The sequence below is a fragment of the Erythrolamprus reginae genome, chromosome 9 (assembly GCF_031021105.1).
Source record: "Erythrolamprus reginae isolate rEryReg1 chromosome 9, rEryReg1.hap1, whole genome shotgun sequence".
Classification (NCBI taxonomy): domain Eukaryota; kingdom Metazoa; phylum Chordata; class Lepidosauria; order Squamata; family Dipsadidae; genus Erythrolamprus; species Erythrolamprus reginae.
The window spans coordinates 7,248,257-7,262,446 of NC_091958.1; the positions used below are offsets into that span (position 1 = coordinate 7,248,257).

The window sequence follows — 14,190 nt, forward strand, 5'->3', positions numbered from 1 at the left end:
AGAGAGAGATAAAGCAAGAGAGAGAGAGAGAAAGCAAGAGAGAGAGAGAAAGCAAGAGTGAGAGAGAGAGAAAGCAAGAGAAAGAGAGAGAAGAAGAGGAAGGGAGAAAGAAATGAGCAAAAAAGGGGAGGAAAAATGATTGAGACAGAGAATGAGAGGAAAGAGAAACAAAAAAGAGAGAAGTGACTCTTGATAAAGCATATGATAAAAAGCACCCAAAGAATAAGAGAGAAACCCCCCCAGCCCTCACCTGTTTTTGGAAATGGTTCAAGGGTGTGTATACACACACAAGGTTAGGGAGGAGACGAATGAAAAAAGAGAGGAGGGTGTCATTTTTTGTCCTTTTGGTTGGTGGTGTGCCCCAGGATTTTAAAATGTAAAAAATGTGCCGCGGCTCAAAAAAGGTTGAAAATCACTGGGGTAGAGGACCTTGGAGATAATCTAGTCCAGCCCCCTACTCAAGCATCAGTTCCTTAACCATTTCAGACAAGCGACTGTCTAAATAGACAAGTCTATTCTTAAAAACCTCCAATGATGAAGCTCCCACAACTTCTGCCATCACTGTGCTAAACAAATAACTTCCACAACACTCTCAAACTATTTACCAAGTTTGCACTACTATTAATCTTCTCATCATTCCCATCACCCATCTCCTCCCACAAATGGCTGTATGACTAACTTTGTTGCTTGTATCCTTACAATACTGGTTCCTAATATTGCTTATTTGTACCCAGACTATCATTGTGTTGTACCTTATGATTCTTTACCAACGTATATTTTCTTTTATGTACACTGAGAACATATGCACCAAGACAAATTGCTTGTGTGTCCAATCACACTTGGCCAATAAACTTCTATTCTATTCTTCTGAAGGCAACCTCTGTTCCACTGGCTCATTGTTCTCACTATCACCAAAGACCCCTAACTTCTAAACAATTTTGAGAATTGTAAATTGAGAAAGATTTCCCTTCATTGCTAAATCACTATAAGATGCTTTGAAAAAAGCTCAGTCACGTGACTTATTTAGTGGGATTTAAAAAAAAAAAAAGTTAATACATTCCAGTTGTCAACAATTTTTAACACAAATTATAAATTCTGTTTAGATTTTTTTCCCCCTACTCACAGGTTAGCTGTAATCAAAGCCACCTTTGGTTTGCGTTGGGTTTTAAATGTAGTTTTCTCCTTGAGTTAATAGCAAGAGGGCAGATTTCTTAAAACCGTGAAGTCAGCTACGAAGATTTTTTTAAATAATCATTCTACATTTCGTGAGAAATCCCACCAAATTCTTCCGCCTAATTATAGGAAGGCCTTCTTTTTAACCTACTGTATTTTGTAAACTCTGCATTTCAACCATTTTCTGAAATCATGAAAGATTAAGGACCCACCTATATTCAACATTATATTAAAATACATAAGGTAGAGGTGCCCAGAATCAGACACACATTTCTATTGTATAATATTTAACCCTTGGATAAGAAATGCAAGTGAATCTTGCCTAAAATGATAAAACAATGTCTTTCATACCCAATTGTGGTGAGCAGTCCATTGGATCGGAGGCTAAGAGTATAGATGAAATATGTCTCCATTATAGATATGAATGCCCGCCAAATTTTCCTCCAAGCTCTCCAGTATCTCATCTCGGTTGAGTTTCATCTTCCACAAAATCCATAGAGTTACTATTGAAATCCTCCTCGTCAGTAGGTTGTCTGAGCTCAGTTCAGAGTAGAAAGCTGCTATGCGGTCTAAAGTAATCTATTTAATGGAAAGGATCCTTTTTTTCTCATAGGTTAAATAGGTCCAGACAGGTCCAGACTAGTCCGTGAGACCGGAAGGGGGGAGCAGGGAGGGCTGATAGAGGAAACCACTTCCACCGCTGACGTTTATTGGAAATTTAACAGGCGGATGTACATCCAATACATATTATTTTAGAGCCACTAGATTTTTTATTTATTTTATTTATTTATTAGATTTGTATAACGCCCCTCTCCGGAGACTTGGAGCGACTTAAAAACAACAATGTGACAAATCCAATATATTAAAAGACATCTAAAAACCCATTATTAAAACCATGCAACACAATCATACCATACATAAAGAATATAAGCTCAGGGGTATTTTAATTAACCCATGCCTGACGACATAGGTGGGTCTTCAGTAGCAAGGAGGGTGGGGGCAATTCTGATCTCTGGGGGGAGTTGAATCCAGAAAGCCGGGGCCGCCATGGAGAAGGCTCTTTCCCTGGGGCCTGCCAGACAACATTGTTTAGTCGACAGGACCCGGAGAAGCCCAAATCTGTGGGATCTTATCGGTCGCTGGGATTCGTGCGGCAGATTGCTAATTTTCATTCAATCCCAGCAAAATTTTGCCTTAAGTCGATAAGCGGTAATGATTTGTTAGATTTTAAAACAGTTCCCAAGTGCATATATATACTGCTCAAAAAAATAAAGTGAACACTTAAACAACACAATACAACTCCAAGTAAATCAAACTTCTGTGAAATCAAACTGTCCACTTAGGAAGCAACATTGATTGACAATCAAATTTCACATGTTGTCAGCACATTCAACTTTGTAACGAACAAAGTATTCAATGAGAATATTTCATTCATTCAGATATAGGATGTGTTCTTGGAGTGTTCCCTTTATTTTTCTGAGCCGTGTATATATCACTGGGGAGCAAGAGCCAAGGTGGCGCAGCAGGTAAAGTGCAGTACTGCAGGCCACTAAAGCTGACTGTAGATCTGTAGGTCAGCGGTTCAAATCTCATCACAGGCTCAAGGTTGACTAAGCCTTCCATCCTTCTGAGGTGGGTAAAATGAGGACCTGGATTGTGGGGGCCATAGGCTGGCTCTGTTAAAAAGTGCTATTGCTAACATGCTGTAAGCCGCCCTGAGTCTAAGGAGAAGGGCGGCATAAAAATTAATCAATCAATCAATCAATCAATCAATCAATCAAACAAACAACAAATAAATAAAATAAATAAATGATTGCTGTTCCCCAATGATACTGTATGTGTGTGTGTGTATACAACCCCCGCCCCCCCCACACACCCATACATACAAACTCATACACTTAATATACATATCACTGGAGAACAGCAATTTTGTTTTCTTTAATCTGTAGCTTGTTTTCAACTATCATATATATTAACTATCATTATCATATACCAGTACCAGTCCACCTTTATTCCTTGTTTCTCCAATTCTTGAGTAGATTTCAATTCTCCCTTATCTGTTAGAATATCTTTGTATTGTGCAATATCTCCCCAATTAAGTCTATTTGGGTACATTAGTGCTTCTATGATATTTCCAAGTAATATTTTTCTTTTATCATTTCCCTATACAAAGGGTTCCTTATACAATTTCTCTGGAAATAGCTGTGTATTTTACTTCTTCCATAAAAATGATTCTTATCACGTGGCCACGAAGATGCTACAATGATCATAACTGTGAAAAACAGTCATGACATTTTAACTTCGAATGGTCACTGAATGAATTGTTGTAAGTCAAGGATTGCTTTTCGTCAGGTAAGATATTAATCAAGTCTGTAATTAAGTCTTAAATTAAGAAAGAGATTATTCTTTGGTGACAATGATCGCCAATTTTATAAAGTGTATCGGTTGGGTAAGGTGCTAACATGCTATTCCTGATTATGTCAATTTACAACAAATAGGAAAATGTATAAATCAATGTGCTCTACTTTTAAGATTTTTTGCTATAAATTCATGCAGCACAGCTACTTGTAGAACTATTATGGTGACCCAATCATTGGCTGGGTCAATTTTCTATTGCAGAAAACAACTGTTGTTTGCAGTTTTTCAGAAATTAGGATTTGCAGAGGTTTTACTTCCAACAAACACACTTGTTCAAACAATAAAATATTTATTTAAAAGGCAATTCCTACAAAAATGTACAACTGCTTAAAAACCACGGTAATGTACGGAACAGAGAAGACACTTCAAGACCAAAAGAAGAAAAACCAGACTTTGATGTGCATTATTACTAAATCCAAAAGATTTCTTCCCCTATAAATTCTTGCATGGTGAGGAGGATCCTTTTGATCTCAGCTGCGTCTTAAGAGAGCAATGCACTTATTAAAATAGCATGTACACTTTTAAAAAGGCGCATGGATTTAAAATTAAATTCCTGGGTTGGTATTTTAAAAGACACACTGTGGGTAACAGCCGTTTTTATTATTATTATCTTAACACTTTCGTGTAACAAGGGTAATTAAAATAGTTTGTAAAAAAAGAGTTTAAGAAATTTTCTGGATGGAGAAACACTGGAGTCACTAAAGCAATCTAGAATCTGACGTGGGTACAAAACCTTTTCCTTAAGCAGGTATTTTTGGTGAAAGAGACCACTTCCAACATCAGAGTGAAAGCTTCATGTCTCCAGTACTTCTGCTAAATTAAACCATGATCAACACCAAGCACTATGGTTTGGGAGCATCTAGTATGCTTTCCATCATGCTGTTTCTACTTCTAGCATGGAGTCACATTTGCAGTGTAGAAATGGTTCTGCAGATGGCTACTGCAAACACAGAAAAACCTAGCCACCCATCAAGATAAGTTTGGATGTTGTGGGTGCCCAATACAAGGCTACAAGCCCACACCCTAATTTTGTTAGGTCAGTTGGGCTAAAACAAAACCCTAGAGAGCAGCAAAACGGTTCGGTTAACATTTCTGGCACTTCTTTTCGTCAAGTAATATAAAGAACATTGCATCGCGTCCAGCAATACTATTATTCAATTTCAATTTTGTCAATTTCAAATCCAATACACTGTTGTTGTTTTTTTTAGGCAGAGAGAGAAAAAAAGGACAATTTGGGAGAAGAAGAGTGGAAAACAGCAAGCTGTGGATAACAAAGGAGATCAAAAACTGTACAAAGTAAAAAGATTAGGACTAAAAACATTCGTTTCTTGATCCTGACCAGGCATTTATGTGTGGTCTTCCGTCGTTTTCCCCCCTCTGTTTTCTTCAACGTGTGGAGGCCAAACATTTTATAATTATTAGCAAGACAATGCAAAAATGTGACTCTCGAGCCTCTCTAGGGTCCATACAAGAGCCAGGAAGGAAACCAACTTTTACACCGTACATTACCTGCAGAGTTGCGGGAAGCAGCTCATTCAAAATTACCTGGACGTCATTCTAAAACGTTGGGCTGATAAGTTTCAGGCAACTGAGGTTGCTGCTGTCAGAAAGAAAGGACCCAACTGCAATGAAACATTAATGGGTCGACCCATTCATCCGTTGAATAAACCACGCTGACCTCTGGATGTGACCTTCCAACAAATAAGGATGGCAGATGTGGAAAAGAGTGAAGGGCTTGTAATCTACGAACACACGCACCGATTTTTAAAAAAACCTCACCGTGGCAGTACAAACACTGTAGCCGTTTTCTATTTACAATCACATGCGTATTGTAAATGCAGAGAAGTCTCAGGAGGGGCTGCCTTGGGACCCCCTCGCCACTAGAGATGAGGAAACAGTAATACTGTCCTAGGAGAAATTGAGTCTGGGCAGAAAAGATGGGGAGACCCAGATGTTTCACTCGCCTTCTTCCATCAAAGGTTGAAGACAAAAACCTGTTTCTCGGTCCCCTTTTGGCCTCGTTGTAGTGAAGAAACGAAACGGTGCGTGTAATTCCGCGATCCTCTTCACGAAAGCTACGGGTTATTGGACGTGGAGCCGAGGTTTCAGGATTAATTTTCCAGTCTGTGTATGGGAGAAACAACAATAAGGACCAGCCTTAAATGGTAAAGATAAGGCCCAGCAGAGATTATACTACCTGAGACTTCTCAGGAAACAACAATTGAATGAAGAACTGTTGGTGATCTTCTACTGTTGCACTATAGAGCAGTGTTTCCCAACCTTGGCAACTTGAAGATATTTGGACTTCAACTCCCAGTATTCCCCAGCCAGCATTCGCTGGCTGGGGAATTCTGGGAGTTGAAGTCCAAATATCTTCAAGTTGCCAAGGTTGGGAAACACTGCTATAGAACGTATTTTAACTTGCTGCACCTGTACAGTGGTACCTCTACTTAAGAACGTCTCTACTTAAGAACTTTTCTAGATAAGAACCGGGTGTTCAAGATTTTTTTTTGCCTCTTCTCAAGAACCATTTTTTACTTAAGAACCCGAGCCCGGAAAAATTTCCAGGGGAATTTGAGAGCAGCACAAAGGCCCGGACAGTTTCCTGCCATTTCTCTCTCTGGCGCAGTGTATGGGAGGCAGCCTCGCGCCGGGTGTATGGGAGGCGTGTGCTCCTCCTCGCCTCCTCAGAGTCCCTCTTTTTTTTTAAGCCTTAAAGTTTTAGATTTTTTTTTATTCACCACACCTTCAGCAGCGACTGTCCTCCTCCTCTTCTTCCTCCTCCTCCTCCCACCCAAATTCCGAGCTTTTATTTCTTTCCTAATGAGTTTGCACGCATTATTTGATTTTACATTGATTCCTATGGGAAAAAATGTTTCTACTTAAGAACTTTTCAGCTTAGGAAGCTGGTCATGGAACAAATTAAGTCCTTAAGTAGAGGTACCACTGTATACCACTGCCAATTGCACAATGACTGATCGGACAGCACTCCAGAGGGTTAATGTCATTGCCCAGAGGATCATTGGTTGCCCTTTCCCCTCTTTGGAAGAGCTTTATAGCTCCTGCTGCTTTATAGGCCAAAACATCCTTAAAAGATCCATTTCATACTGGGCACCTTATTTTTTTAAACTGTTACCATCTGGCAGATGGTACAGGACGATTAAAAACAAGGACAAATAGGCTGAAAAACAGCTTCTATCCCAGGGCAGTAACTATATTGAATTCTACCGTATTATTTATTTATTTACTAGATTTATATGCCGCCCCTCTCTGTAGACTCGGGGCGGCTAACAACAATAGTGAAACAATATGAACAAATCTAATACTTAAGTTAATTTAAAAAACCCTTATTTTAAAAAAACAATAATACACATAGACGTACCGTGCATAAATTTTATAAGCCTAGGGGGAGAGGATATTTCAATTCCTCCATGCCTGACGACAGAGGTGGGTTTTAAGGAGCTTACGAAAGGCAAGGAGGGTGGGGGCAACTCTGATATCTGGGGGGAGTTGGTTCCAGAGGGTCGGGGCCGCCACAGAGAAGGCTCTTCCCCTGGGTCCCGCCAGACGGCATTGTTTAGTCGACGGGACCCGGAGAAGGCCCACTCTGTGGGACCTAACTGGTCGCTGGGATTCATGCGGCAGAAGGCGGTCCCAGAAATATTCTGGTCTTATGCCATGAAGGGCTTTATAGGTCATAACCAACACTTTGAATTGTGACCGGAAACCGATCAGCAACCAATGCAGACTGCGGAGCGTTGGTGTGACATGGGCATACCTAGGGAAGCCCATGATTGCTCTCGCAGCTGCATTCTGCACGATCTGAAGTTTCCGAACACTTTTCAAAGGTAGCCCCCTTTATAGCCCCTATTGCTTTATAGACCAAAACATCATTAAAGATCCATCTCATCCTGGGCACCTTATTTTTTTTAAACTGTTACCATCTGGCAGACGGTACAGGATGATAAAAACAAGGACAAATAGGCTGAAAAACAGCTTCTATCCCAGGGCAGTAACTATATTGAATTCTACAGTATTAATGCAATAATAGTTCTTTTTTGAATTCAGTTGTGTAGAATGTGAAGGATCTGTGCTTTTGTTATTTTTTATGTACAACGAACACTGAAGGTGGCATTTAATTTCATTGTACGAGGTGCAGTGACAATAAAGTAAACTACACTACAGCTGCCTCATTTCCAGTGTCAAAACTCAACATTGTTATCCAAGGAAAAACCGAGTTACTTACATCATCACACGACATGTTGTATTCTGCCAAAACAGTTCGACATCGAGCAGCTATGCTGAAGAGGTTGTCAAAGAAACATGTTTTCTCCATAGTCAATGGGCCTGCTAAGACACTGCCTTATATATATTTTTTCAACTCTGGAATAAGGATTGGCCTTATTGCCATGCACTCAAAAGCCCGATAGGGTTCTTTATAAGGGGATGACTTATTTGGGGGGGGGACGGACAGGATGTATAGATCTATACAGGGGTGGGCTACTGCCCAGAAGGGGTGTGTGTGAATGCAGTAGGGTAGCGAAAATGGAGCTCCACCCACTCTATCTATCTATCTATCTATCTATCTATCTATCTATCTATCTATCTATCTATCTATCGTCTATCTCTCTCTCTCTCTCTCTCTCATCTATCTATCTATCTATCTATCTATCTATCTATCATCTATCTATCTATCTATCTATCTATCTATCTATCTATCTACCTACCTACCTACCTACCGACCGACCATCTGTCTATCCTATCTATCTATCTATCTATCTATCTATCTATCTATCTATCTATCTATCTATCTATCATCTATCTATCTATCGTCTATCTATCTATCTATCTATCTATCTATCTACCTACCTACCTACCTACCTACCTACCTACCTACCGTCTGTCTATCTATCTACCTAATCTACCTAATCTATCTCTCTATCTATCTATCTTGATTCTACTGCCTTTCTATATCCAGAAAGGACACAAATTATATTCTCCTTTCCTTGTGGCTTTTTAAGTTTTTAAGAGAGGAAAGTTTTAATCTGGGACAAAACTTATGCTAGAGTTAAGAGCTTCTTACACTTTAAATCAGGGGTCTCCAGTGTTGACTCTTGGCTGGGGAATTTGGGGGGTTGAAGTCCATCAGGCTTAAAGTTTAAATATGAGTCTGCTACCAAGCATTTGGATTTTGATCACATGATCGTGGGGAGACTGGAGAGGCAATAAGTGTGAAAAACGATCATAAGTCATTTTTCCCCCCAGTGCCGTCGTAACTTTGAACGGTCATTAAACAAACTGTTATAAGTCGAGGATTCACTCTATTAAACAGCTGTGCTTTGCCCATTTTCACCGGGCACCTGCATAAAACCCTTGGGAAAGGATACATTGAGGGCGCCACTACCCTTTTATGTATTCCAGCAAAAAATAAACCGATTAATGTAATACAGCTAATGGTGAAGAATGGATGGTTCCATAAAGATGTGAAAAAAGACACCTAGGAGAGAATCAAACAACTTGTTATTTTTATTTTTAAAAGCACTCTTACATCGGATGAGTAAACACAAAACTGAAAAACGGAACCCACTAAAAACTGTAAGGAAGTGAAAATCTCTACTGCACTTTCCATTATCTTCTAAGCCAGTGTTTTTCAACCAGTGTGCCGTGGCACACTAGTGTGCCGCGAGACATGGTCAGGTGTGCCGCAAAGAAGGAAGCTCAGGTTCCGGTCTCGCAACTTTTTGTTGAGAGAGTGAGAGTGAGAAAGAGAAAGAAAGAGAGAAAAAGAGAGAAAGAAAGCAAGAGAGAGAGAAAGAGAGAGAAAGCAAGAGAGAGAGAGAAAAGAGAGAAAGAAAGAAAGAGAAAGCAAGAGTGAGAGAGAAAAGAGAGAAAGAGAGAGAAAGCAAGAGAGAGAGAGAGAAAAGAGAGAAAGAAAGAGAAAGCAAGAGTGAGAGAGAAAGAAGGCAAGAGAGAGAGACAGAAAAGGAGAGGAAGGGGGAGAGAGAGAGAGAAATGAGCAAAAAGGGGAGGAAAAAAGAGAAATGAGAAAATGATTGAGACAGAAAATGAGAAGAAAGAGAGAGAAACAAAAGAGAGGGAGAAGTGACTCTTGATTTAAAGCATATGATAAAAAGCACCCAAAGAATAAGAGAGAGAAAAACCCAGCCCTTACCTGTTTTTGGAAATGGTTCAAGAGTGTGTATACACACACACACACACACACAAGGGTGGAGAGGAGACAGGGATGGAAAAAGTGAGGAGAGTGTCTTAAGGTGTCATTTTGGTTGGTGGTGTGTCCCAGGATTTTGTAAATGTAAAAAATGTGCCGCGGCTCAAAAAAGGTTGAAAATCACTGTTCTAAGCAAATTCTCAGCAAAAAAGCAATAATCCTAATTTCTAATTTTTCTCTGCTACTAAGGCATTTATTTATTTATTGGATTTGTATGCCACCCCTCTCCGGAGACTCGGGGTGGCTAACAGCAACAATAAAACAGTGTACAATAGTAATCCAATACTAAAACGATTAAAAACCCATTAATATAAAAACCAAACATACATACAAACATACCATGCATAGAATTGTAAGGGCCTAGGGGGAAAGAGGATCTCAATTCCCCCATGCCTGATGACAGAGGTGGGTTTTAAGTAGCTTATGAAAGGCAAGGAGGGCAGGGGCAATTCTAATCTCTGGGGGGAGCTGGTTCCAGAGGGCCAGGGCCGCCACAGAAAAGGCTCTTCCCCTGAAGTGATGGCTAACCTTTTCTGGCCTGAGTGCCCAAAGCACGCCTGAACCCCCAAAATGCGATGCATGTGTGGCCTCTGTGCATGCGTCCCGCCATCAGCGCATTCATGCGCACTAACCACATGCACCCTGCCACCGTACATGCATGTGCATCCTACCCCTGCGGATGCGCAGCAGGGACCCAAACACCACCTGGATGGCAGGACGTGCATTCGCATCAGAGCTGAACTGGGGCAATGGCTCGCATGCGCACAGGTGCCATAGGTTCACCATCACATTGGTTATGACCTATAAAGCCCTACATGGCATCGGACCAGGATATCTGCGAGACCGCCTTCTGCCGCATGAATCCCAGCGACCGGTTAGGTCCCACAGAGTTGGCCTTCTCCGGGTCCCGTCGACTAAACAATGTCGTCTGGCGGGACCTAGGGGAAGAGCCTTCTCTGTGGTGGCTCCGACCCCCTGGAACCAGCTCCCCCCAGAGATTAGGATTGCCCCCACCCTCCTTGCCTTTTGTAAACTCCTTAAAACCCACCTCTGCTGTCAGGCATGGGGGAACTGAAACATCTCCCCCTTGCCCATGTAGTTTTTGTGTATGATTTGATTGTGTACTTGTTTTTTATATATTGGGGTTTCTTTTTTTGGACTTTTTAACCTAAAACTATAATTTAGATTGCTAAATATTAGATTTGTTACTATGTACTGTTTTTTTACCATTGTTGTGAGCCGCCCCGAGTCTGCGGAGAGGGGCGGCATATAAATCCAATAAATCTAATCTAATCTAATCACAAGTATAGGGACTAGCAATCAGATTTTTTCTTTTTTTGGAAGGGAAGCAGAGTCTAGTTCTTCGCTTTTGAAATCTAATCTAAAACCCCCGAATTATGATGCAATCACAAATAGACATGTTGTTCTAAGACATGCTTGTAGAATGTGCATTAAGATTCTATTTGGAGACATGAAAGTGTTACGTTGATGGTAATAATGACACCTCTTTGATATTGTTAGAGTGAGAAACATAGCAATTTTCCAGACATCCTACAATACTTGCTAAAATATCCTAAATATATTACATGAACCTACAGGGCAATTTTTTTAAAAAAAAAATGCCAGAACTTCACCCACCTTCTGTGTTTCGGGATCTATTAACCAGTTCCAAGCACCAGTGGCTGTACAGACTGATACCACTATAAGAATTACTGGAGGAAAATCGAAAGGACGAAAATGTCATTGTTACATTCAATACATTGGGAACAAACCATAATAATGTAATACCCACAATGGACTCTGCCGATTACATAGAAACATAGAAGTCTGACGGCAGAAAAAGACCTCATAGTCCATCTAGTCTGCCCTTATACTATTTTCTGTATTTTATCTTAGGATGGATATATGTTTATCCCAGGCATGTTTAAATTCAGTTACTGTGGATTTATCTACCACGTCTGCTGGAAGTTTATTCCAAGGATCTATTTCAGTAAAATAATATTTTCTCATGTTGCTTTTGATCTTTCTCCCAGCTAACTTCAGATTGTGTCCCCTTGTTCTTGTGTTCACTTCCCTATTAAAAACACTTCCCTCCTGGACCTTATTTGACCCTTTAATATATTTAAATGTTTCAATCATGTCCCCCCTTTTTCTTCTGTCCTCCAGACTATACAGATTGAGTTCATTAAGTCTTTCCCGATACGTTTTATGCTTAAGACCTTCCACCATTCTTGTAGCCCGTCTTTGGACCCGTTCAATTTTGTCAATATCTTTTTGTAGGTGAGGTCTCCAGAACTGAACACAGTATTCCAAATGTGGTCTCACCAGCGCTCTATATAATGGGATCATAATCTCCCTCTTCCTGCTTGTTATACCTCTAGCTATGCAGCCAAGCATCCTACTTCCTTTCCCTACCGCCTGACTGCACTGTTCACCCATTTTGAGACTGTCAGAAATCACTACCCCTAAATCCTTTTCTTCTGAAGTATTTGCTAACACAGAACTGCCAATACAATACTCAGATTGAGGATTCATTTTCCCCACTCTTAAATTGTGAAATTTACACTCTTAAATTGTGAAATTTGTAAAGAACCCCATGACCAGATCTGGGTTTCTAACTACACTGCTCAAAAAAAATAAAGGGAACACTTAAACAACACAATATAACTCCAAGAAAATCAAACTTCTGTGAAATCAAACTGTCCATTCAGGAAGCGACAATCAATTCCACATGCTATTGTGCACATTCAACTTTGTATAGAACAAAGTATTCAGTGAGAATTATTTCATTCATTCAGATCTGGGATGTGTTATTTGAGTGTTCCCTTATTGTAAATTTCAAGCACAGTCATTATAATATACTTTACTGAATCATGCAGATTTCTATCACCTAGCTTTTCCAAATGAGTTTCTTAAAGACACAGATAGCAACAATTTGACCAAACATTTAATAATTGGGAGGCAGGCCCGTCACTTACTTCTCCAGCGTCCAGTAGCTGGTTGTAAACAAGCTATGTATTCAGTTAGCCTTCTTTCAAATGCCTTGAGATCTAAAAAACGAGAGGGGAGAACTGGATAAAGCCTGCTTTAGAATTTAGATTTAGAGAGAGAGAGTGAGTGAGGTGGATGATAGATAGATATGATGGATGGATGGATGATAGATAGGTAGATAGGATGGATGGGTGGTTGGGTAGATGATAGATAGATAGATAGATAGATAGATAGATAGATAGATAGATAGATAACATCTGGATAACATATAGATAGATGATGGATATTAGAGAATAGATAGATAGGCAGATAGACAGAGATAGATGACAGATAGATAGTAGACAGATAAATGATAGACAAGATAGATAGAGATGATAAACGACAGACACATGATAGACAGATGATAGTCAAGACAGACCGACAGCTATTAGAGAAAGTGATAGAGATTATAGAGATGGAGAGCGAGAAGGGAGAGAGAGAGGTAGTGATGATAGATTTTTGAGGGATAGATAGATAGATAGATAGATAGATAGATAGATAGATAGAAAGATAAATAGATAGATAGATATGAATGTACAGTATAGATAATACATGATAGATGATAGATTAGAGAGCGAGAGAATGACAGTTGAGCAGACCAGGAGGGTGCCAGGTTGGGGGAGGCGGGAGAGCCTTGAGGTTCGGGACGGATGATAACGACCCAGACCAACCCTGGAACTAAGCGAGGACATGAGGACCCATCCTCCCCCGCCTTTACCTTCCGCTTGTTCCAGCGAATTCATCGCTTTGGATGAAAGGGGACGAGACAGTTCCGAGAACAGCCGCCCACAACCTCGCAAAGCCGGGAGCTTCCCTCCTCCGGCGCTCTACCCCGCGACGTAAACTTTCGAACTTCCTTCACCGCCCTCATATCATCGGAGAGTCCCATTGGGCAGGCTTCGCTCAGACTCCGCCCTTCCACCAACAAACCTTTGGGTCATTGGCCCCACCTCCTTGTGGGCAAGAAGCTGGAGAACGGCTGAAGGGACGGGCAAAGAGGAATTGCGCACGCGCAGCTCCACGCTTTTTCCTACCCCCCCCCCCTCCTTGGTTCTAGATGTCCTCCAAGTGTTTAGGGATATTCGACAAATTTTAACAAACTTTCTCTTTTCTTTCATTCCTTCTTCGCTCTCTCTTTCCTTCCTCTCTCTCTTTTTCTCTGCTTCTTCTTTCTCTCATACTCCTTCTTTCTTTCCTTTCCCTCCCTCCTTCCTTCCTCTCTCTCTCTCGCTCTCTTTCTTTCCTTCCTTCTTCCCACCCACCCACCCACTTTCCTTCCATCCACTTTCCTTCCTTCTACCCACCCACCCTATCTTCCTGCCTGCCACATCTTTTTCTGG

The 14,190-nt window shown here is 40.7% G+C and overlaps 1 protein-coding gene across 1 annotated transcript; it reads right to left on the minus strand.

The window, feature by feature from the left end:
• Positions 1–3,862: 3,862 nt before the first annotated feature.
• CNEP1R1 (CTD nuclear envelope phosphatase 1 regulatory subunit 1) lies at positions 3,863–13,755 on the minus strand. The gene is made up of 6 exons (XM_070760200.1): positions 13,569–13,755; positions 12,799–12,870; positions 11,459–11,532; positions 8,979–9,088; positions 7,838–7,892; positions 3,863–5,715 (listed from the first exon to the last, which is right to left on the minus strand). The coding sequence occupies exons 1-6, from the start codon at positions 13,591–13,593 to the stop codon at positions 5,674–5,676; spliced, it is 378 nt and encodes a 125-aa protein (XP_070616301.1). The 5' UTR covers positions 13,594–13,755; the 3' UTR covers positions 3,863–5,673.
• Positions 13,756–14,190: the final 435 nt, after the last annotated feature.

Bases quoted from the DNA above. Each gene is read 5' to 3' on its own strand.
- CNEP1R1 (XM_070760200.1), bottom strand. From the start codon at position 13,593: ATGAATTCGCTGGAACAAGCGGAAG. The intron at 12,871-13,568 runs GTAAAGGCGGGG...CTCGTTTTTTAG, and splicing joins TTCGCTGGAACAAGCGGAAG to ATCTCAAGGCATTTGAAAGA. The intron at 5,716-7,837 runs GTAAGTAACTCG...TCCCATACACAG, and splicing joins ACAACATGTCGTGTGATGAT to ACTGGAAAATTAATCCTGAA.